Source organism: Exophiala dermatitidis (genome assembly GCF_000230625.1).
Source record: "Exophiala dermatitidis NIH/UT8656 unplaced genomic scaffold supercont1.3, whole genome shotgun sequence".
In the NCBI taxonomy this organism is placed as follows: Eukaryota; Fungi; Ascomycota; class Eurotiomycetes; order Chaetothyriales; family Herpotrichiellaceae; genus Exophiala; species Exophiala dermatitidis.
In genome coordinates, this window is record NW_008751648.1 from 2,582,214 (window position 1) to 2,603,263 (window position 21,050).

The 21,050-nt window shown below is 52.9% G+C and overlaps 8 protein-coding genes across 8 annotated transcripts; 4 read left to right on the top strand and 4 right to left on the bottom strand.

Moving 5' to 3' along the window:
* Positions 1-153: 153 nt before the first annotated feature.
* HMPREF1120_03929 (haloacid dehalogenase, type II) lies at positions 154-1,413 on the top strand. Its single transcript, XM_009158020.1, has 2 exons — positions 154-487; positions 548-1,413. Exons 1-2 carry the CDS (start codon positions 325-327, stop codon positions 1,099-1,101), a joined length of 717 nt encoding a protein of 238 aa, XP_009156268.1. The 5' UTR covers positions 154-324; the 3' UTR covers positions 1,102-1,413.
* On the bottom strand, positions 1,093-2,170 carry HMPREF1120_03930 (uncharacterized protein). The gene is made up of 2 exons (XM_009158021.1): positions 1,918-2,170; positions 1,093-1,861 (listed from the first exon to the last, which is right to left on the bottom strand). Exons 1-2 carry the CDS (start codon positions 1,960-1,962, stop codon positions 1,112-1,114), a joined length of 795 nt encoding a protein of 264 aa, XP_009156269.1. The 5' UTR covers positions 1,963-2,170; the 3' UTR covers positions 1,093-1,111.
* An 857-nt stretch (positions 2,171-3,027) lies between these two features.
* Positions 3,028-6,243, top strand: HMPREF1120_03931 (uncharacterized protein). The gene is made up of 3 exons (XM_009158022.1): positions 3,028-4,024; positions 4,079-5,710; positions 5,759-6,243. The coding sequence occupies exons 1-3, from the start codon at positions 3,767-3,769 to the stop codon at positions 6,047-6,049; spliced, it is 2,181 nt and encodes a 726-aa protein (XP_009156270.1). The 5' UTR covers positions 3,028-3,766; the 3' UTR covers positions 6,050-6,243.
* A 159-nt stretch (positions 6,244-6,402) lies between these two features.
* HMPREF1120_03932 (uncharacterized protein) lies at positions 6,403-8,398 on the top strand. Its single transcript, XM_009158023.1, has 2 exons — positions 6,403-7,043; positions 7,102-8,398. Exons 1-2 carry the CDS (start codon positions 6,661-6,663, stop codon positions 8,075-8,077), a joined length of 1,359 nt encoding a protein of 452 aa, XP_009156271.1. The 5' UTR covers positions 6,403-6,660; the 3' UTR covers positions 8,078-8,398.
* Positions 8,399-8,654: 256 nt separating this feature from the next.
* HMPREF1120_03933 (uncharacterized protein) lies at positions 8,655-11,355 on the top strand. The gene is made up of 3 exons (XM_009158024.1): positions 8,655-9,506; positions 9,558-10,024; positions 10,088-11,355. Exons 1-3 carry the CDS (start codon positions 9,111-9,113, stop codon positions 10,932-10,934), a joined length of 1,710 nt encoding a protein of 569 aa, XP_009156272.1. The 5' UTR covers positions 8,655-9,110; the 3' UTR covers positions 10,935-11,355.
* On the bottom strand, positions 11,332-15,248 carry HMPREF1120_03934 (uncharacterized protein). Its single transcript, XM_009158025.1, has 3 exons — positions 15,036-15,248; positions 13,110-14,970; positions 11,332-13,049 (listed from the first exon to the last, which is right to left on the bottom strand). The coding sequence occupies exons 2-3, from the start codon at positions 13,181-13,183 to the stop codon at positions 11,543-11,545; spliced, it is 1,581 nt and encodes a 526-aa protein (XP_009156273.1). The 5' UTR covers positions 13,184-14,970; positions 15,036-15,248; the 3' UTR covers positions 11,332-11,542.
* Positions 15,249-16,528: 1,280 nt separating this feature from the next.
* Positions 16,529-18,605, bottom strand: HMPREF1120_03935 (uncharacterized protein; the record flags this gene model as incomplete). Its single annotated transcript, XM_009158026.1, has 3 exons — positions 16,529-17,680; positions 17,731-18,003; positions 18,060-18,605. 3 exons carry the CDS (start codon positions 18,603-18,605, stop codon positions 16,529-16,531), a joined length of 1,971 nt encoding a protein of 656 aa, XP_009156274.1.
* Positions 18,606-19,176: 571 nt separating this feature from the next.
* HMPREF1120_03936 (mitogen-activated protein kinase kinase) lies at positions 19,177-20,908 on the bottom strand (the record flags this gene model as incomplete). Its single annotated transcript, XM_009158027.1, has 3 exons — positions 19,177-20,365; positions 20,414-20,571; positions 20,621-20,908. 3 exons carry the CDS (start codon positions 20,906-20,908, stop codon positions 19,177-19,179), a joined length of 1,635 nt encoding a protein of 544 aa, XP_009156275.1.
* Between the last annotated feature and the right edge of the window lie 142 nt (positions 20,909-21,050).

Consider the following 21,050-nt stretch of genomic DNA (forward strand, 5'->3'; position numbering starts at 1 on the left):
GTGCTTTCATGGACTCAGCAGGCCAGGGGGAGCAGGATGGAAGTTGATGTTGGGTAAATATAAGCTCGAACCTGTGGGGACCCCATATTCAATCACGTGCACGATATTTCAGCGGGGAACAGTGGATGTAAGCGACTGACAAATCGGGCTTATTTTAAACATCTCCATCTCGTCATTATGTGCCAGTGGGCTTATCCGAGGCTGATGTCCATGACAGCGCTTTGGGCTCTGATTGTGCTGAAGGCCCTGACTCAACACGGAGCCATAGCTTTATCACAAAATCGCGGTGTATCCGGCCATTAGTTTAGGGTCAATATTGCAGTGATGGCTAAGACCGTGATCGCCTTTGATCTCTACGGCACTCTTTTGTCTACCGAAAGTATTGCCAAAGAACTAGCGGTGCATTTTGGGCAAGACCGGGCTGGCTCGATCGCTGCCGTGTGGAGGAAGTACCAGCTAGAATACACATGGAGACTGAATAGCATGAGTACGTCCGACAGATCATTACATTTACCCATGCATATGTGGCTGAGACATTGAATTCAAGAGCGCTATGAGCATTTCTCCGAGGTCACTCAGAAGTCTCTTCATCATGCTTTGGCGGAACATGGCGTAAGCCTCTCCGAAAGCGACACCAACAAACTGATGGAAGCATATGATTCTCTGTCCACATTTCCCGATGTCGACCCATGCCTGAAACGTTTGGCAGATAATCCGGCCATTCAATGTGTCGTCTTCTCCAACGGCACCAAGACCATGGTTTCTAACTCGGTTAGCGGATCCGAGGATCTGAACTCATCTGTCTTTAAAGACATCATCACTGTGGACTCTGTCAGAACTTTCAAACCTGCGCCTGAAGTGTACAAGTTTCTTGCACAGAAGGTTGGCAAAGTCGGCCAGGAGAATACTATGTGGCTTGTGTCTGGGAACCCGTTCGATGTCACAGGTGCGAGGGCCATGGGCATGCAAGCAGCCTGGGTCGACCGAGCAGGAAATGGCTGGCAGGATCGACTCGGAGAGAAACCCACGGCCGTGGTCAGAAGTCTAGAAGAAGTAGCCGATGTCGTTGAAAAGTATACAGCGGGAGCAAGCTCGGTATGAAATGCTTGAATTAGACTGGATTATCTTGATACGGCTCAGCTGCTGGAGCAGCGACCTGTTCACGGACCCGCCGCGCCTTTTCCATCTTGGCCGCCCATAAAGCACTCCCAGCTGCCGTAGTCATGAGGAAAAACATGCTTAGTACCGGCACAAGTTGGAGTGTCAACGCCACAACCCCAAACCATGTATACTTCAGCTGTCGTTTTCTTACATAATCCTTGCGGTCCCGTTTAGCCAAGCCTCGAAGGGTGAAGTACCTCCAATGATGAAACGGACCAGCTCTGTATCCCGTAAGGAGCAGGAAGATAGGTACGCCGACGAAAGGGATGAAGTTGACTGGGAGGAGGACGACAAACTCTAAGATCTGCCGCAGACTGAACGGACTGTAGATGGAGGATACTGTCGGTTTGCCAAGCATCTGAACCGAGTTTTCGGCCTCGAGATCAAGCAGACGGCCTTGGCCGACCAGATCGGTGAGCCCCTGGTCAATCAAGACTGCATCAAAGATGTCCACAAGCGTTTCATCGACAAAGAAAGCCTCGAAAAGCAGGGCAACAATTGCAGCTCCTTCCCCCAGCACAAGAAATGTTGCATTCAGCCACGCTCCCGCTCCTTGGAATATGGCGAGAAAAGCCACTTGAGGGAGGAAGGTCCATATAAAAAGGTTGGCGTAGATGAACGCGGACAGCAGTAAGATAGGAATCAGGCGAGCCTTGAACAGAGGGTAGAAGTACGGACGAAGGACGAGGTAAATGACGCCCTGGCAGACAGGTTAGCAGTGATATATCGACGTCGAGAGGGAGGTACAATACGCACCTTCAGAGGGTAGAGCCAGACGGCATTCCAGCCGTTAAGAACCATGTTGAACCATACACAACTTGAAATGTGCCTTTCGCCGTACAAATACTGTTACTGCCAATCTCAGGCAGCACATCTAGAGGCTGGATACTGATATTGTCGACCGGCAGATGCCACCGTACCTACCAGGCACCTACCTAATGCTCACCGCAGGCTACCAGGTAGACACCACTGCAGTCCCATGTCCTACTACGTCAAGAACAGAATTTACGGCACGGCAAAACGACCAACTGTGCAGCGTATCACGTAAGCCAGAACGACTTCAAAGTTCCGAGAGTTCCAGGACTCGGACTGCATGTTCATGTTGCCAAGGCATTGTCTTGGCAGGCAGAATCAGCATCAAAATCAATCCGCCAGCATCCTGCGGCATTCCTTCCTCCTTTCTTCTCTTCAAAACTGAAACATCCTCTGTATTCACTCTGTCAATGTGCTGCGGTCTTCCGTGGTGGGAATCGTTGCCGGAGGGGAAATCAGAAGGATAGAGGGAGATCTGCCCACTTACCCCAGGACCTTCTGCTGCTCTCCTCAGTGTTTGCTAGATTGTGGAGGTCTATGGAAATATTTGCGGCTGTACAAATAAACACCTGAACGAATGCGCATTACCTGCTGCTACTGCATGTCGCGAGATTGCGAGACATGCCCGCCCATCTAAGGCGCTTCGAGCGTACGTGGTGTTGTGGCGCTCGAGGTTGACAGCTTAACAATCCGTCTGCTGATCATGATATTGATTCACAACCCTCTGCTGGACGGAATGGCTAATAATGGCCCCAACAATAGGTACAGGGTTGGGCGACCGGCCACATCAGGTGTTGGCAGACACTGGCCAGGTCTAAGAACCATCATTTCGCGTGCTCACTCTCGTTTGTAGCATTAGGCAGTAATGAACTCGGCCAGTCCTTTGCTCGAGGACGAATCATGGCCGGGGCCAACCGTCACACCCTGGGCAGCAATCACTTTAGCTAGACTTGCGCGAAGAGGCTGCGAGCAGGGATTAATGCACAGAAGCCGACGAGGATCACCATTCATTGACCTCCAATGGTCTCCAACGGCCTCCAACGGCCCTGCACCTAACAAGCCCCTTGATTTTCGTACAGAAATGCTACACTACGAGAGGTTCGAGTCTAGGTTGAGGTGAGTGAGTACCTGGGGCCCCGCCACTAATAAGACAGCGACAAATGGTGGTGGCCTGGGGCTTGTGGCAAGAAGCAGCAGTAGCAGTAGTGCCAGGACAAGGTAGTAGTAGCAGTGGCTGTTGAGCACACAGCGCAGACAAGATCAGAGCAGACGAGGCAAGACCAGAGAGCAGAGGCGACATCAATCAAGAACGGCTTCAACTGCTAAACCTGGCGAAGTTCCTCTTCGATCCCCACATTCGTTGCGTCCCTAACAGTGATAATAAAATCATGCCACCCACACGCAGCCTGGCCTCTCGTTTCTTCACGGCAACAGAGACTTGACTTAACCAGACCAACACCGACACTGACGACTGATCTCCTCCAGCATCGTGATGGGCTCGCCTCGGCAGCGCAAGCGGTGAAGATTCAAACATCGGCAGAGGCGACACCTCTCGCCTTGTACCCACAGAAGAAAAACCTGGTGCTGCAAGTCGACTTGACGAGTTCACGAGAGTTCGCCGTTCACCGTGGGTTTCGCATCTGCCTCCACACTCTGCGCCCCGGATCTCGTGCGTCTGGCGCAACCCTCCGGATTCACCACTAAAACGGTTATGTGCCGACGTTCACCCGTGGCCCTCGATTGTTGTAGCCAGCGTCAGGAATCGTAACGACGTCGACCGAGTGACCCTACAATGTCGTCTATCTCGCCCGTTGGGTCCTACGCGTCTACCCATCCCCAAGATCCAGGCGGTGCGTACAAGTATGAGGATCATTCAGATTTCCACCTCCAACCCACGTATGGCAATCAGTTCGAGATCCCGTTACCGGTGCCGCGCTCGGATCCAGGACCTCCCCAGTCGAAATCCAGCCGACCGCAGTCGACCGGCTCGTCAGAGCCTAAAGTACGGTTGAGAAAGGCTTGTGATAGCTGCAGTGTGCGAAAGGTCAAGGTGAGTCAATGTCTTACAAACGGCGCCGGCGCATTGACTGACGCGTAATGAAAGTGTGATGAGACGGGACCTCCTTGCAAATCATGCGCCGCGCTTGATATCCCCTGCACTTTTGACCGACCGAGTCGACGCAGAGGCCCTCCCAATAGACATGCAGAGGCAATCAAGAGACAGAAGCTGGAAGGCACAGCATACGAAGCATCTCGAGCCTCGCCAACCCACGATGCCGCCTATAGCCTGGCCGCTCTCTCAGGCCCTGCCCCGCTGTCGGCCGAGTCCATCTGCGATTTGCTCACGGTGAACATTCTTCTCGATGACTACTTTACCTACATCCATCCGTTAATTCCCATACCGCACGAGTACACGTTCCGCCGGTTGTTCGAGGCTAGGGAGGACAGGACCAACCGGAGCTTCTTGGCCCTGACTGCTGCCATGATCGAATGCCTAGTGGCATCGTTCCCTCGAAGGCCGCGGCAACTTTTCAACTCGGAGGCAGGTCGGGCACAGTTCCCGAATGCCGGCGCATTGATCGATAGATGTCGCCAAGTCTTTCACGAAGCCCGGGGTGTGGGCTATCAGGACAGATCCATGAGCCTCAATGACGGGATTGCCAGCTATCTCACAGCGATTGCCGCTGCTTATACATGGAACCTCCCGCGGCTGCGCCTATACCTGGGCGAATGTACCATTATCACGCGGGAACTGGGCTTTCACCGACCAGAAGGCCGCCCTCCTTTGGGGAATACCGGAGTCACGTTCTCTCCGGTCGAGGCCAACCATCCTCCTCCCGTTGATTACGTCTACCAGGAATCGGGACGACGTCTCTTCTGGCTGCTTTTCGTGGGGGCCATGTCCGCTCGACAGCTTGATGAGGCGGAAGGCGATCTGCTGATGCCCCCAGTGTCGCACGCCGAGATGCTTCCCCCTCTTCCGCTAGAGGTGGACGATGAGTACATCACAGAGTCACAGGTGTTTCCACAGCCTCGCGGCGTTGTCTCAGAGTTGGTGGGCTTCAACCTGAATGTTAAGGTCTTCAGGGCGTTTCACTTCCTTGCCGCCTTAGAGATGGCGTTCGGTGCTAATACGGTCTACGACTGGGATCGGCAGCGTCAAATCATCCGGCGCGCATTACAGAACGTGAAGGATGCTACCCGCGATGCCCCAAAGGAGCTTCAGCTAAACCCAGCCAATGGATTTGGCGAATGGCCACCTAGCCAGACCGACATCTCAGCATATTCTCATCTGTTCAACGGACGCGAAGGGACAGAGTCCGACACCAATCTGACGCCCGGCAGCGGCCGAGGCTCGCTGTCAGTCCCGCCACACTCGAAAAGAGCCATTCAGTTCGAAATTCAGAAGGCTAATATTTACGCCACTCAGCTGTCATCGAGATCGTACCTCGTTGAGCGGTTTTGGAATTTGTATGAGATTGTGGACCGTGACAAGTTAGTTTTCGCTTCGGATAAATCGGGGGCTACTAGTAGTGCCTCTCCCACCGCTGGAATCTTGACCGCCGGGATGGAGCACAGCTACGCCAAACAAGTGGCCGGACGGACTCCAAGTGACAGCTTGATGGATTCGGGCGAACAAATGATGGCTGTGGAGCGTGAGGATATTGTGCGCGACATGGCATTGCTGCTGAAAAGCATCAACCAGGTCAACATGGAACCCAATGGGATGAGTTTTGTAAGTGAGATTGAAGAATCCTGTCCGCACAATTCTAACTGTATACAGTGCAACAAAATCCGAACCGTCGCCTCCACATTGCTCGAAACTAAGCGTTCTCGAATGAGTGTGATGCCGACGCTCGACTCGGAAAGCGTCAACGCGTATCTTCACACGTTCCTGGAGATTTTGGCGAAGCTAGAAAGGTTGGGCCCTCTGCGTTATCGAGGCATGCCCGATAATGCCAACGGGGGCTTCCTGAGAACACCGGAGGAGATCGAAGAGGACGAGCTGGTGCACTGGGCCAGTCTAAAGGAGCATCAAGAAATGTTTGCTCGTTCCAATGGTGTTTGGCAATAACCAGCCTCGTCGAATATCAAACAATAATGAGAGATGACCATTGACGGGAGGACGACTTTGATGACTCTGATAAAGTTATGGGGGCCTGTTGAAATGTTTCTCCCGTGCCAGCTTGCCTGCAACGGTTTTTGGATACTACAAGCACACAGATAATACCCGTGTACGAATGAATCAAACATATGAGCTGAAGCAGATTGAGGGGTTCAAGATAAGCCGTGTCGTAAACATACAACGTACAGTATGTGATTCCAGTTGTGCCTGTTGACTTGGACGCCACCGACTCAATAATGCAGTGGCAAGGCTGCGTGAAGGCGGTCTTGGCAACTGGTTACGCATCAACTTGAAACTTTGGTTCGATGGCAATTTATCGACCTCATAACTTGAAGTATTTGTTAAGCAAAAGGCAAAGATTATGACCATATACGCAGGCAGCTCCCTTTGACCAGAGTCGAAGTCCGAACGGCGACTTTTCGTTTATTGCAACCTTCCAGGTCTCAGGAAATAACAATGGAAAAGGAATCTCTCCTGGCTATGACCAAGCTGCTCAGGTCCGGTTGAGACCTCAACTTGCAGATTTGAGCGCATGCTTGAAAACATTGTGAGACAGTGGCATGGATAGACTACTAGAGAAAAAGCCACACGCAATGAAGGCATCCAAATCTGGTCCCCATTGGCGGCCGCAGCACGCTCAGAAACAAAGGCTGTCATCATTGCCACCCAAGCCCACAATTGAACGAAAATACGACCCAGATTCAGGACAGGTTTACTCAGAGACCGAAGTTCGTTTCACTAGAAAGCCGTATTCCGACTGGATTGGCGAGCCAAGGACTCCGGCATTGACGAAAAAGTCACGTCCGCACGCCTATGGAGCCCGTTCACTGGCGGACATGGCAAAGATCAAGGTTGCGACGCAATTTCAAGGTCTGGGTCCAGATCACTTTGGCAGTGTGCCGTGGTCGATGGCCGAAAGGATTTGGAAACAATTGCTGTCCATGTAAGGAGCTGAAACCCCCGTGAATTTCCCTCTCGCACGACTGACACGTTCCCAATAGGAGGGGCGAAAGCTTCCACGCTTGGAGGACTCTGGCTGCTTCATACCCTGGCGAGGGCGAGTTTGGACAGCCCGAATACAGATACTTGCTAGACATCAAGCAATTGTCGCTGCCGTTGTCTGACTACCTCACGGGCATCACATCACCCCAGGTGAACTGGTTAACATGTATCCGCGTGTCACCGAAGCGATTGAGTATTGCTGACTTGGTTTCCATCCACACCGTTGTCAATCTGGCCGTCCTTGACCTTTCGGACGGACAAGTCACCATCGACAACAACGTGTCCAAGTTCGACGAACGGGTTATGAGGTCGTGGGCGGAGCTCGCAGCGTCCGGACAGGCCTTCCAACACCTACGTGTCATCCTGCTCGGGTGGCAGGAACATGTGTCGGACTGGCTCTTCAAATACACCGACTCGTTCCCGTCGTTGTGTCATGTCATCGTGACGGACTGTCCGCAGCTACATCAGCGCAATCGAGCGGACTGGGAGGGCGTTTCGCAAGCGGTTGGCTGGGAAGCACGACACGCAAAGAGAAGTGCCAAAAGCCTACGTCCAATTATTGGGAATCATGATTTCTACTACGGTTCTGTGTCTGGCTGCTATTATGATAGCTTGGAGCTGTTTGCCAACCTCGCGCACCCTCGACGACCGAATCTGCTGGAGAGATTGCCAGTGTTGGAGGTATGGCTGGGCTCGCCGCGTCAGTGGTCACATATTGTCGACGATTTTCCTTCGACACGAACGATATTTTTCGAAAACGCCAGGGTGCAAGCAAGTGCCGGGCAACGAATCGACCAGCCTGATGCTAGTGCGACAGGTCGGGACCACACGAAAAGGATGAGGAACCAGGAAATGGCATCAAAGGGGGCAGCGTCTCCCCCGGCCAAAAGAGGGTCCCAGGGCACTGGCAGGGCAATGGCGAGAACGAAAGCTCCAAGCGTTGCGGACTTGCTCAAGGGGTTCCATGGTAGCTAGATGATAGTGTTGTGCTATCACGGCAGCAGGGCCAGATAACCATGAATGCACGATGACCATACAACGTACCTAGGTACAATGTAATGAATGGATAGAAGATCGTGGAGTGATGTGAGTGGTCATGGGACACTGGCAGCGAACCCTGGGACATGGTAGATTCTAGATGGAGCAGAGAAGCTGGAGTGTCTTTAGATCTGTAAACGGTTGGGGTCCAGCTATGGGCCAATAGATGCGCAACTCTTGTGCAAGGGGCAGCAAACGACGCTCAATCTACCACTGTATAATAATCGGTCAGCAGACCAAAACTTGAAGATCCCTACAGACATACGACTCATACTAGAATAGCAGGGTACTTGACTACATGTACCTGATAGGTAGAGTATCTACAACTGTATTGTATAGTACTACTAGTAGTCTGAGTGCAGGGGCGAGGAACTACAATGGTAGAAGGGACGCTGGCAGTGCTACTGTACATACAACGCTGTAGTACCTATGCTGCCAGTGGTACCTATCACTCCAGGCCTGCAACCGGTGGTGCCCTGGACCCTTGCGCCTATCACAGGCTCCCTAAGTAGGCCTCTGGAGGCTCACAGGCGTAGCAGCTCCCCCACGACGTCAGCTCCCACTCCAACTTCCGCCGAAAGTGTGACCAGGGGGTCGAAGTGTGTCGTACAGTTCCGTCAGATAACACTCCAACTCCACGAGAATAATATGGCTCACTTCAACTGAGCTCGTGATACTTGCATTTTTGCAAGCAACTTACCGTGTACACATCCCGAAATCCCAACAGTAGGACGAGATATCTTTCTGCTTCCCGGAGGATTGTTATTCAAGACCGCCATCCGCCTGTCATTCTCCTCCACCGACGTAACAGATGCGCCCCGCGGTTGGCTGAAGCGCTGCTGCTTTGCCGTAATTCTACCCAAATATCGCAAGACCATCACATCACTTTATTGCCAATCTTTGAGCCAGAAACAAGCCCAGCACCGCTTCGCCATCTCACCACCGAAGCTCCTTTAAGACCTCCCCTACCATGTCGACGCCCAATAGGGATCCTCCTCCCGTCCAGTCTCCTCCATCCACCGCCGCCTCCTCCAGTCGATCAAGTCTGGACGCACAATCACCCACCGGCCCTGGCACTGGCACTGGCACCGCGCGGACCCCTTCTCTACGCATCCCCTCCAGCGCCGCCGCCCAACATCGCCAGACTTTTAACGAACTACGAGGCCACCCTCCCTCGCCACGATCGCAGCGACAACCTTCCATTTCGCAGCTCGCCGTCCAAGAACTCATTGACAACCCTCCAATGCAGAACCCCGACCCCAAGTTCGCCGGCCGCGACTGGACCACGATCAAGGTCAAAGAACTGATAGATCCAGCCGACCTGCGGTTTGTGGATATTGACAGTGCCGTGGAAACGGCCACAAAGGTACATATGGACACCTATGTGTCTGTTCCTCTGTACTAACTTAGGTCACAGGTCCTTGTCGACTCAGGAGCACCCGCGATTCTTGTCCGAGAAAATGATGGCTCCAAGGTGGTGGGGACGTTCGACTACCGGGACCTCAATGCATACCTTTTGCTGGTTGTGGGATTGATCAAGCCGGACGACGATGACAAGGCAGAAGAGCTGGAGAGGCTGGCGCAACAGGCACGAGAAGGAAAAGCCATGCATCTGCGCGACATCAAAGACCTCAGCAAGAAAGAGCCCTTGACGTTCCTGAGCGAGGAATCCGACCTCATCAAAGCGGTGGAAACGTTTGGCAAAGGTGTCCATCGTGTCGTCGTGATCAACGAAACCACCAAAGAGACAACGGGGGTTCTCAGTCAAGTCCGACTGATCAAATTTCTCTGGGATTATGGGAGGAGCTTCCCGGTGTTGGATCAGCTGTATACGCAGCATCTCCGCGATCTCAAGATTGGTTCCAAAGATGTGGTTGCGATCAAGTGAGTATTTTGTCTCTCACTCTGTCTCTTGAACCTCAAGCAACTAACACTGTTCCTTACTAGTGGCGACCGACCTCTTGCAGAAGCCCTCATCCTGCTATGGACCGAAGGCGTCTCGTCTCTACCCGTCGTCGACCACAACTACAACGTCATTGGCAACATCTCCAACTTCGACGTCAAATTGTTGACCAAATCCACGTCTCTGCCTCTGCTGCGCAACACATGCATCCACTTCATCACCGTCATCCTATCCACACGAGGCATGCACGAAGGCAAAGACTCGTTCCCCGTGTTCCACGTCACCCCGCTGTCGACGCTGGCATACACCGTTGCAAAACTCGTGGCCACCAGATCGCACCGTCTTTGGATCACGGATCCCACGTCACCGCTCTCCTCGGGCCCGCCTACACCCTCGATCCATTCTTCCACGCTGGCACCGACTTCAAGCCATTCATCTTCCATTTCGGCGGCCAGCGGAGTCCCCGCTGCAGCTGCTGTGTCCTCTCCTTCCGATCAGTCACCGTTCATTACGCCCAGCGGACCCAGCATTTCGGCCTCTTCTTTACCCGGTGCACGGATTTCCGGCCGTCTGGTCGGCGTCGTCAGTCTCACCGACATTCTGATCCTCTTCGCCCGTGCAAGCGGCATGGGCGAGGTCGCCGACCCCAACGAAATTCGCATGAGGCGTCGTCGCAGCAGTTCGAGCAGTGTGAGGAAGAGTTTTGACCTGGGCCCACGTCCATCCTTGTCTGGAGCAGGCGGCGTCGGTATCCCGCGCCGCGGGTCGGGTGAGTATTCCAGGTCGAGGAGGAGCAGTTTGGCCTCGGCCTCGGCCACGTCGCCACGGGTCGCCTCGCCGAACAATAACAATACCAATCCCAATACTACCGGCAATGGTGCGGGAAAGTGATAAGTGACAAGTGATAAAGTGATAAAATACTAGGCGTTGCACGCATGGTGTCGTTGTTTTTAAACCAAGTCTAGAAAGGGTGGATGGGAAAAGAAAAGAAATGGAACGCTTTGGACGAGATAGGCAGGCCCGCACGACAGAGACAGAGAGTGAGCCAGAGCGAGGAGTGACGGAGTGAAGGACCCAGGAAACGTATGACCAAAAAGCGCACCCTGACCAGGGGACGTACTCGTAGGGTGAGGATGATGGAGAGCACTGAGGCTGCTAGCACTATCTCGGAGTTCAAGTTGTATGATTCGGGTTTGCATTACTTAGGTAGTCCATAAACGGAGTGAACCGAGCCAGTCCTAGGTACCTAGACATACAGGGACGAAATACACTGATGAACAAGATACCATCAGTAGCAAAACTTCCAACTCCGTTCCTTTCCAGTCTCGTTGGCTTTTTATTGCTTACCATTAGAATTTATGTACCTAAGGTATTATTTCAAGAGTGGACAATAGTAGCAGTAATAGACCCAGGAAGATAAAATGTCGCCATAACGCCGCGCAAATTTTCTTTTTGTTCGTTCTCCTGGACATTATCCACAAAATCAGGCAGATAAGAGATTAAACACCCTCACCCTCACCTCCGCTACCACCACCAACGTCGACTTCAATATCACCACCATCATCCCAACTCCCATCCATTACAAAGTGGTCCCAGAACCCCTCGGCCGCAGGGGTAATTTGACCAGATGTGACAGCGCTCATACCACCAACCCCGGCACCGCTGCCCGCACCAAACTCAAGACCTTTCGAGAGCGCCATGGTCTCCTGACTGAAATTGAAATCTAACCCGGCGGTCGGGAGAGGCAACGACAAGGAAAGCGAGGTGGTGGTGGTGGCATCACTAGCCGCTGAAATGGACGACTTGCCGTGTGTGAGATTTGTAGTAGTCGTCGGGGTGGATTCTGCACCACTGCTGGTACTGCTGTGGCTGTCATTCCTGGTGGTAGAACTACCGTTGGGATTCTGTTGTTCAAGAACCGAGGGCGCCAGGGTCGCCGACATGCCGAATCCAGTAGCTTGGTACGCTGAAGTGTGGTCATGAACAGGCATGCCTTTGAGCGGGTTGCCAGAATTGTCGTGACCGTTGCCGTGCCATGGATAGTACCGATTGTTCGAAATGTACTGATCTGACCCGTGCATGAGCATGGCGTAGCTGGGGTCACTGGGGTCCAAACCTGGTGCATGAGCGAGCATCTGCTGAGCCTCGGGCGGTAACGACGTGGTGGTAAAACCCCCCAGTTGGTCTTGCCATGGTGACGAAAATACAAGACCACCTCCACCGGCACCTCCACCTCCTGCGTGCGACAAGGGCGGTGATAATTGAGCTTGTCTCAGGTACTCTGGTTCCGCCTTGATGCCACTGCCACTATCAGTGGTATCGATCTGCTGCTGCTGCTGTTGCTGTTGTGATTCTCCCATTCGTGGTATTGACCCTGGTGTAGACATTCGTCTATGGTGGTCAAGCGAAGGGGCCTGCTGCGGGTCCGCCGAGGAGGATGAGTTGGCTGAAGGAGGAGACTGCCGTCCTTGGTTGTTCAAGTCATGGGTTGGTATCGAGGCCATGGAGAAGGCTCTGCCGTGGCCGGAGCGAAAATTAGGTTGATGGGGGGACGGATATGGGGCGGTCCGGTAGGATCCGCCGGCGCCTGACGGCGGCACCATACTGCTCATATTGGGGTGTGATAACATGGGAGATGGGAACATGTTCGGTCTCGAAGATGATGGTGCTGTTGCTGTTGCAAACCCTGACTGAGAAGGGTAATGTGCATATCCATTTGCCATCATTTGTTCCATCGCGCTTCTCATGGCCACTTGGTTGGTGAGGTACGCGGCTAGTCGTCGGTTGAAATCCGCGGAGCCCGTCTGCAGATGCGCTGTAAGACGGCGGTACTGGAGCGGCAGATCGTCATCCTCCTCTTCATACATCTCCTCGTTGATAACATCTTGTTCCGTCACCCGGAGTGACCGGCCAGTGCGGCGTTTGTGGATTTCAGAGGCTCGTCGTGCCGATTCGACACGAGCCTCCAGGCTTCGATCACTTCTTCTTGAGGCCGCGATATAAGCTCTTGCAGACACAACCAGGTCAGCATGATGGAAGAACAGACACGTGGAGTTATAGCTGTACCTCTCTTGGTTCTCCTCGTGAGTCCGCTCGGTCTTGATCGCCTTTGCCGGCGGTGTGGTCCTCATAGGAGGCATTTTGAAACAAAACAAACTTGACTTGCACGACAATGAGGGCGACTGTTCAACGACAACCGAACCACGGCAATGTCTCTTTCCAATGCTGGGGTAAGTGACGACTTGGACGTAGGCGGTATGAACTGGGCTTGTTCTTGCCACCAGTAAACTTTCACAGATAGATAGCACGGATACTGCTAGCAACAGTAATAGGTGCACAAGACAAAGGTATCTCTGTCGAACGACAGTGACCTTATAATTGAAATGGCTGAGAAATCAATCTCTCATAGGAGTACACATAAGTGGCAGCTCGGTACACACACAAAGAAAGGAAGCAACACAGGGAGAACAGATACACAAAGTGGCGAAACGGCAGAAGTAATTCTATCAAGACGAACTTGAAGCGAACTGGCCTGAGACCGGGATGATGCTGGCCAAGAGCCGCTGCTTACACGTAGCGTAGAGTTCAACCCAAGCTATTGTACCTAAGAAGACGAGTGTTAGCTGCAGAATTGGGGCTCGTACAACGTCGGTCATCATGAAAGGAAGTTGTTTTGACCGAGTGGATACGAACGGGCGGGAGATAACTCCCAACATGAGGTATGTGTAGATGGGTAGCGTCGATACCCAGGGCGGAGGCGGAGGCGATTGTCGAGGCGAGGATCGTGCGCGAGGGATACGGTGCTAATACGACCGACCAGGATATTTGTGGCTGTGAAAGAAAAGGCATGATCTGATCAATGCCAATGCCAGTGTGCAAGTGGATTGCGGAAGAGCTTCCAAGCTCTCAACCGGCCGAGGAATACCTGCTGGCAAACCATTGCTGGTTGGCTGACTGACGCATTTCCATGAGCAACAGGGAGGCGTGAAATGCCAGAGATGGCATGATGGCGGCACACTGGCAGTCGGTAGTGGTAGTTGGGAGTGGACATTTTGAAGGGAATGGTGTTGCTGCGGATCGGCCATTCGCCCTTCCCAGGTGCCAGGGATCGTCCCTGGGTCCAAGTACTGCTTTACCCACGCCAGCCCAGCGAGGAGGCGGCAGGCCCTGGCCATCAAGACACCATGCTCGATACGGAAGGTCAGTCTGAGATAGAGTTGAACCAGGCCGCTAAGCCAGCGATCATGGAGGAGGATTGGTCGATCCAGCTCCTCCCGTAAACCATCTCCGGCGGCCCATTCATCCGCTCATCGAGGGTCTGAATCGGAGCTAATAACACGCCCTCACTGTGACCATATGAGATGCCAGTGTCCATTATCCCAGATTTGTGTCGGCGGTATCGCCAGGGGTCACCCTGGTTCGTCATCTGATGCCGCTTGCTTTGTGCTTTTGGTTGCTTGCCTGCATTGGCGGAAATTGCAACCACTGCATGGGCTTGCTCCAGCACGAGAGTACTGAAGCTGCATTCCACACGCTTCGTGTCAGAGCATATCTTAAGTGTTTTCCTGTCACACAAGGCCTGATTTTGCGCGCGCGCCCACCCTTTCTTGACCCTATCGGTCGTAGTTCCAGATCTTAGCGCGCCATCGGCAATCGAACTGTCTTAACGATTTACCATGTCAGGCAATGCGGGTTTGATTGACGTTGATGGCAGCGGAATAGGAATCCTTTGCGAGGTGCCATGGTTTCCGATCGGATCTGAGAATGTGTCTTGTGCTGCCAGCTACCCAGTACCACACAATCTGCGAGGTCGATGCAAGGTGGACGTCTCCGGAAAAGCTATGTGCAGGCTCAACCCTGGACGCACTCGCAAAGAATAACCAACTCAGGCTGGGGATTGATTGCTGCTAGTTGCTCCCCATCCCGGCTAATTTCATGCCTAAAGTCAGCGCGAGACTTTCCTTCTGTTCCAAAATTGGTCTGTGCAGATACCTAATTCTCAAATTCCCATTATCTTGTCGGTAGTCGCGCTTTCACCTTACCACTAGACAGCCCCTGAGTGTGGTTCTTACAACTTACTATGCTCGGTCCGTTGGCGGATGCTGTGGGTTTGGGTCAGACCACCCCATCCCCAGTCTGGTGGACCAGCAGGGCGATCGGTCACTCTGCAGAGAGCCACGGTTGACAAGGCAGGTTAGCAATGCGCCGATGCCACGGCCACTGGCAGTAGTACTAGTAGTAGTGGTCGTGGTGACCCAGACCAGTGGTCCATTGTGGTGGGCGGTGAAAAAGGATCGCTCGGCCGACAAGAGATGGCAGTGGTCCATTCGGGAAGGAAAATTGGATTCTGGGAAAGCTTCATTCCAATTGCGGCGATGGTTTCCCAACGCTGGAGAAGTTGAAAGGGACTCAGGCTGTGGAGGCGTAAAAGTGAGACTACAGTATGTGCTATAGCACTAGTAGGTACAATGTATCCGGCTCAAACACTTCCGACAGCTGTATTTGAAATTGCTGGAGTTAATGTGAAACTCTGAAGTTCCGCGTGCCATGAATGCAGTTGCAGTGCCCGCTTTTGCAGTTGCAGCCTGCGCCAGAGTTTTCGTACAACACAAACGCACCAGGATCCAGGATCGACGAGTTGAATACTAACTAGTAGCAGTCATGCTTTCAACTTCAATTCTTGCTCATACTGCAAGTTGCATCCAGGTTGCCCTCCTTTCCTTCCTTTCCTCGCGTTCTCTTGCCGTTCAGTGAGCTCCAGAGCCTCAGGCTCTCCAGGCACCCCCAGAATCACAATTTTCCGTGCTTCAAGTTCAGGGATCTAAGCCACACGATACACTGGCAATCTCCATCATACAAGATCTCGCTCGCTCCCTGTCAGATATGCCAGATGCCAGTGGCACAGCCGTGATCAGTACTACTACTACTTCGCTTCCCCGTCCCCTCTTTTACACGGCCATTCTCGAATCCCTCTCGGTCTGTGGGTCCCTGTCATCTCGCTGGCATCTGCAAGATCTGATCTCGTCCTGGATCTATTAACCGGTGCTCGATCGATTGATCGCTGCCAATCGCTCCCTTTGCCACCGATCGGTTGCTTTCCGGAGGCCATCTGGCAGCATGGCTCGTATCACTGCTTGCCACGCCCCCATGAGAGAGTCATGCCCCGTTCTTTGAGCTATGACGATGTCTCCCCCAGTGAGAGTGTCGCCAAAATTGGCATCGATGAGCTGCCAAGGAGGAAAATGGAATACGAAAGATTTATTAGGGATAGAAAGTCAACGAGGATAAAAAAGTGACCGGTCCAGTAGCGACGGAGGACCAAGCTTCGCTTTACTAGTAGATACCCAAACGGCCCCAGTGAACTGAGTTACGACAATGGGCCTCGCGCGTCATGTTCCCGTTTGCTGCTTTTTGCTACAATATGTACCACTGGCAGGTAGGTTCTCGACTTGGAATCGGTTGAGGGATAGTGAACCCCACCATGCCTAACTAATCCCCAATGACGGTACATTGCCCTGTTCCTCCCGCGGCTGGCCGTTCAGTTCATAGGTCACTTTGTATCTCATCTTGACCGAATTACCTTTTCCAAGAGGGACTCCCTTCAGGAGTATTTCTTGTTGGACTGCATTCCGTGCTTGGGGCTGCATCTCGCGCCCACTTTGTGGTTTCACCTCCAGCGAGTAAGCTTTCTCCACGGCCACAAAGAATTGCAAACCCGTGATGCGTTGATTCGTGGTGTTGGAGAAACGCGCCGTTATGTGAATCGTGGACTCTCCTGGTTGCCGACGTGGTTCAAACAGTATCTCCACCGAGGATGAGAGTACTTTCACTACACTCGTCTCGGGCAATGACGACTCAAACGTCGTCCACTCCTCTTCACCTTGTTGAGGAGCAGGTTGTTTAGGCGCTGAGGGGAATTGCGACATAGGCTGCGATTTGTTGGCATTTTGTGGTGTTGACGGGCGAGAACTTGAAGTCGAGGCAATAAGAGCTGCGAAAGGATCGTTATGTGCTTGACTGGGAGCCCGTGTCTGCTGGACAGCAGGTACTGGCGTCGTAGGCTTCGAGGACGGTAAGGCGCTGGTGAGTGATGCAAAGGCATCATAGTTAGGTTTTGGTGATGCCGCATGTTCAGGCGGTGGAGGCTGGGTCGGTGAGAATAGCTGTGGACTCGGCTGACTGAAGCTGCTGAATGCTCCAGTCGTACTGCTTGGTCCGAGAGAAATCATTCCTAAAGGTGAAGGGCTGGGATCAGACAGTGAGAGCCCCAGCAAATCGTCTTCTACTGTGTGCGGCTTGGAGGGCTGTGTCGAGGGAGCACTGGCCGTGCCGGCGTCGAGGAGGGAACCGTTTGTATCTGATGCTGCCGGCCCAGCTGGCGGCTCCGGGTCGAAATCGATCAAGGACAACTCGTTCGCGGCGTTCTTTCCCACTCCTGTTGTTGTTCCCAATGTACCCTTTGCGATTTTGTTGGCAGCCTCCAGATTGCCAGCCTTCATCAATTTGTACCTCTCTATTGTCCGATGGATGCTGTCATTGATCTCGAGGAGTTTGGCAACCGCCTCGGCATCGTCGGACTCTTCTTCGCACATCTTCTGAATCTTGGGGTGGGCACTTTGCAGCGCTGCGGCTAGTTCCTGTACCTAATCAGTGCCTGGTTTGCCCATGTTTTGCTCAAGAGACATACTTCGTAGACGTCGCCATCACCAAACTTTTCACCTTCTTTATGGCCCTGCAGCATCTCTTCCAGAAGCCTGGCCTTCTGTTGAACTTTGGCGACCTCTTCCGCCGCCTTTGCGCGATAATCCGTCTTGTGCCTCGTGTCATAGCCAGCCATCACTTTCATCAGTCGATTAGCTTCTTGGAGGTCCTGAGGCCGTCCACGCCGTATCAGTTCTTGCAGTTTCGCAGACTGTGCTGCTCGTTCTTCCTCCTCCATCTCTTCCGCGGACTGTAGATTCTGCAGGCAATAGTTATTAGTAGGGACATCTTAAACTCCAGGGGACAAGTTCTCACATCGCTCGGATTGAGTACGGCGGCATCTTCTTTGCGTATCTCTGGAAACATATAGCCTTTGTACAACAACAGTCGATGCATGTCTCTTATGAAGCCCAAATCTTCCTTGTACCGCGACGTCTGACATATGGTTTGTCGCCATTCTTCAATCGCTTCCAGGATCTTGGACTGAACACGACTAGGCCGCATAGGAGGTCGTTCGGGAAACCGCCGCACGAGTTCATTGAGGAATTCTTTTGTGCTTATCTGCAAATGGAAGGGATAGCCACAATTCTTCACGCAGATATCCAACAAGGCCAGCGCCAACAGGGCGACGTTAGGGTTTCGGTGGTTGATAAGTTGGACAATGGTCATGGCAGCCTCGCGAGGTGCATTTCCCTTCTTGGAATTGATCAGGTCAACGATCTCGAGGTTCAACGCCAGATTGGGCTCGAGGTTGGTTATAGGATCGCAGGCATTGTAAATGTATCGCTGGAGCGTCGACCGCGGCGGCGCGAAACCGTCGAATTGGTTTCTTGACGCCATCCTCGCCGAAGCGGCTTCCATCCTGACATGAGATAGTTGTAGTCCCTTTGATTCCGGACAAAGACCCCGTGTAAAAGCAGGATGTTCTGGCTAAGACGACGCGGAACTGCAGTGCCAGTTGGAAGGCACAGTATCGGATGCCTCAGGTCAGTAAGGCCACTCGCTGCCATGCCAGTGCAGTGGCAGGCCACAGTATTACCGAACTGCACATGATTAGTCAGCACCGGCTGCGGCCAACCTTGCCCGGTTCAAGTTCCTCAAGAGGCTGCCTCAGACAATCACTAGTGTATATCGCCATTCAGGAGTTGCTACTGGAAAAAAAGCCTCTATAGATTTCCGATCAATTGCCAGAATCGTTGCAGAACGGGCGACGCGCTACCGGTGTGACCAGGTCGATTCAACCGCGTCTCGGAAGTGCACAGTCTCTTGTATAGATCTGAATTTTTGGGAACAATCTACAAAACATCGCTGACTTGCTCCATAATGGTGACGCCTGAGTAAATGCGGGACCAGATTCAGCCGCCTCGACCTGCCTACATATGCCGCGCTCATAGACCCAAATAATCTCAAACGACAGATATGTCAAGAACCATCACCTCAAGCGCCTCGGACTAGTTATTCCCGCACTGTGCGATATTGGAGGTGGGGGCAGGTCCTTCATCGGAGGAGCCGGAAGCGGCCCTGTCGGCGGCGGCTGCCGCAAGGAAAGCGGTGGACTTGCCAGATGGCTTCTGCTGCTGATGATAGACCCGTTGCTGCTTGTCCTAGGAGGGAACGAGGGTCTCTGGGAGGATTCGATGGCCGAAGCAGGTTCAGGGATATTGTCCCGTTCGTTGTACCCTAGGCGATATGCCCGAGACCCAGAGCCGTTAGGCGTATCTCGCGTCTCCAAGGATAGATGCTGTAAAGACAAGGGCGGCGGAGGTGATTTTTCCACAATTCCAGTGGGCGTGTGCTGAGCAGAATATTGAGGACCCGCTACAGGAATATGCCCAGATACTGCACCTTTGTTTTGTCTTGCAGTGATAGGGGTGCCTCGGCTGTCGCTTGTGAAGGATGCCGTTGAAGTGGCCGAGGTCGTGCCAGTGTAGGACGCGTCTGAGCTTGTGCCGTCGCTTTTGAGCGACTTTGGAGCTGGAGGTGCGAGGTATGATTTCCGATTGTGTCTCTCCATCATCGAAACAGCCCACTCCTGCAAATCGACAGGGGTTCTCTTGGCCGCTTGCAGAAAATTGTCCCTGTCGTAGAGCTCCCTCGGTGTAGGTCTTTCGTCGGGGTTCTTGAGTAGGCACTTAGCCACGAAGTCCTCCAAGATGGCCGGAAACGCTTCGCTCTTGGGTAGTTTCGGTGCTGGCTCGTGGACGATCGTTTGCAACAGATCGAGGATCCCCATGGGCCCAGCACTAGCTCTGTCGCCTGCGGCAGAGTCATTGGCGTCGAATGGAAATCTTCCAATAGCCAGTTCCATCACCGTAAGACCAACACTCCAAACATCGGACTTGATAGAGTACGCACCACCTTGAATTCGTTCTGGTGCCATATATGTCGAGGTTCCAACAAATGTGTTGGCAACCGAGTTAACAGTTTCCGTTGCAACGCCGAAATCACACAGCTTGATCATGCCCCTAGAATTCACCAGGACGTTGGAAGGCTTGATGTCTCGGTGCATGATGCGATGTGCCTCGTATAGGTAGACTAGACCACCTAGGATGGATTCGGTGATTTTCCCAAGCACATCGACTCGGATGGGTCCGAAGTCTTTCGATATACGATCCATCGATCTGCATTGATCAGAATTTGCAGGTCCCAAATGCCATCACAGAACTCACCCGCAGTCCATGTACTCCATACACAGCACGATGTCACGAGCTTCGTTCTGGAAAGCGCCGTAATATGTGATAACATAGGGCGAACTACAGTCATGGCCCACCTGCAGTTCCCTCACTATTTGCTTGCGGACATTTTCTTTTGCATCGACCCTGATGACCTGTCCTCTTTAGTGTTTGATCCCAATTGCTAAAGACAGTTCCGCTCACCTTTCTAGCCATGATGACTTTGGTCGAGGCATGCATGACTTTACTGACAGTTCCGCCATTGCCAGCACCCAATTCTTTGAGAACAATCAGATCTTCGCTTTTCAGATCTAACTTGAACTCTAGACCGATTTCCAGTGTGTCCGTCCGATCACTGTCGGAGTTTCCCAAAGCACCTGGTATTTGGGAGTCTCCTTCAGAAGGATTCGCTGTCCGGGGAGGGGGAGCATTCAAAGCCAGGCCCTTAACATTCTTCCTCTTGAGCGTCCGCGTCTTGAACGAGTCCGACATTTTGGCAAATGATTTCGGTTGTCACGATATAATGGGTCGTGAATCTCGCAATGGTTCGGGAGTGGAGTGAGGCCGATGTCAGATGTTCGACCCAATTGTACCGGTAAGTACGATTTTATGCAGAGTGCTGAACCGAGTGACC

Bases quoted from the DNA above. Each gene is read 5' to 3' on its own strand.
- HMPREF1120_03933 (XM_009158024.1), top strand. From the start codon at position 9,111: ATGTCGACGCCCAATAGGGATCCTCCTCCCGTCCAGTCTCCTCCATCC. The intron at 9,507-9,557 runs GTACATATGGAC...CTTAGGTCACAG, and splicing joins CCGTGGAAACGGCCACAAAG to GTCCTTGTCGACTCAGGAGC. The intron at 10,025-10,087 runs GTGAGTATTTTG...GTTCCTTACTAG, and splicing joins AAAGATGTGGTTGCGATCAA to TGGCGACCGACCTCTTGCAG.
- HMPREF1120_03930 (XM_009158021.1), bottom strand. From the start codon at position 1,962: ATGGTTCTTAACGGCTGGAATGCCGTCTGGCTCTACCCTCTGAAG. The intron at 1,862-1,917 runs GTGCGTATTGTA...CCTGTCTGCCAG, and splicing joins TCTGGCTCTACCCTCTGAAG to GGCGTCATTTACCTCGTCCT.
- HMPREF1120_03932 (XM_009158023.1), top strand. From the start codon at position 6,661: ATGGATAGACTACTAGAGAAAAAGCCACACGCAATGAAGGCATCCAAA. The intron at 7,044-7,101 runs GTAAGGAGCTGA...CGTTCCCAATAG, and splicing joins TGGAAACAATTGCTGTCCAT to GAGGGGCGAAAGCTTCCACG.
- HMPREF1120_03934 (XM_009158025.1), bottom strand. From the start codon at position 13,183: ATGCCTCCTATGAGGACCACACCGCCGGCAAAGGCGATCAAGACCGAG. The intron at 13,050-13,109 runs GTACAGCTATAA...TGTGTCTGCAAG, and splicing joins CACGAGGAGAACCAAGAGAG to AGCTTATATCGCGGCCTCAA.
- HMPREF1120_03931 (XM_009158022.1), top strand. From the start codon at position 3,767: ATGTCGTCTATCTCGCCCGTTGGGTCCTACGCGTCTACCCATCCCCAA. The intron at 4,025-4,078 runs GTGAGTCAATGT...GCGTAATGAAAG, and splicing joins GCAGTGTGCGAAAGGTCAAG to TGTGATGAGACGGGACCTCC. The intron at 5,711-5,758 runs GTAAGTGAGATT...AACTGTATACAG, and splicing joins AACCCAATGGGATGAGTTTT to TGCAACAAAATCCGAACCGT.
- HMPREF1120_03929 (XM_009158020.1), top strand. From the start codon at position 325: ATGGCTAAGACCGTGATCGCCTTTGATCTCTACGGCACTCTTTTGTCT. The intron at 488-547 runs GTACGTCCGACA...ATTGAATTCAAG, and splicing joins ATGGAGACTGAATAGCATGA to AGCGCTATGAGCATTTCTCC.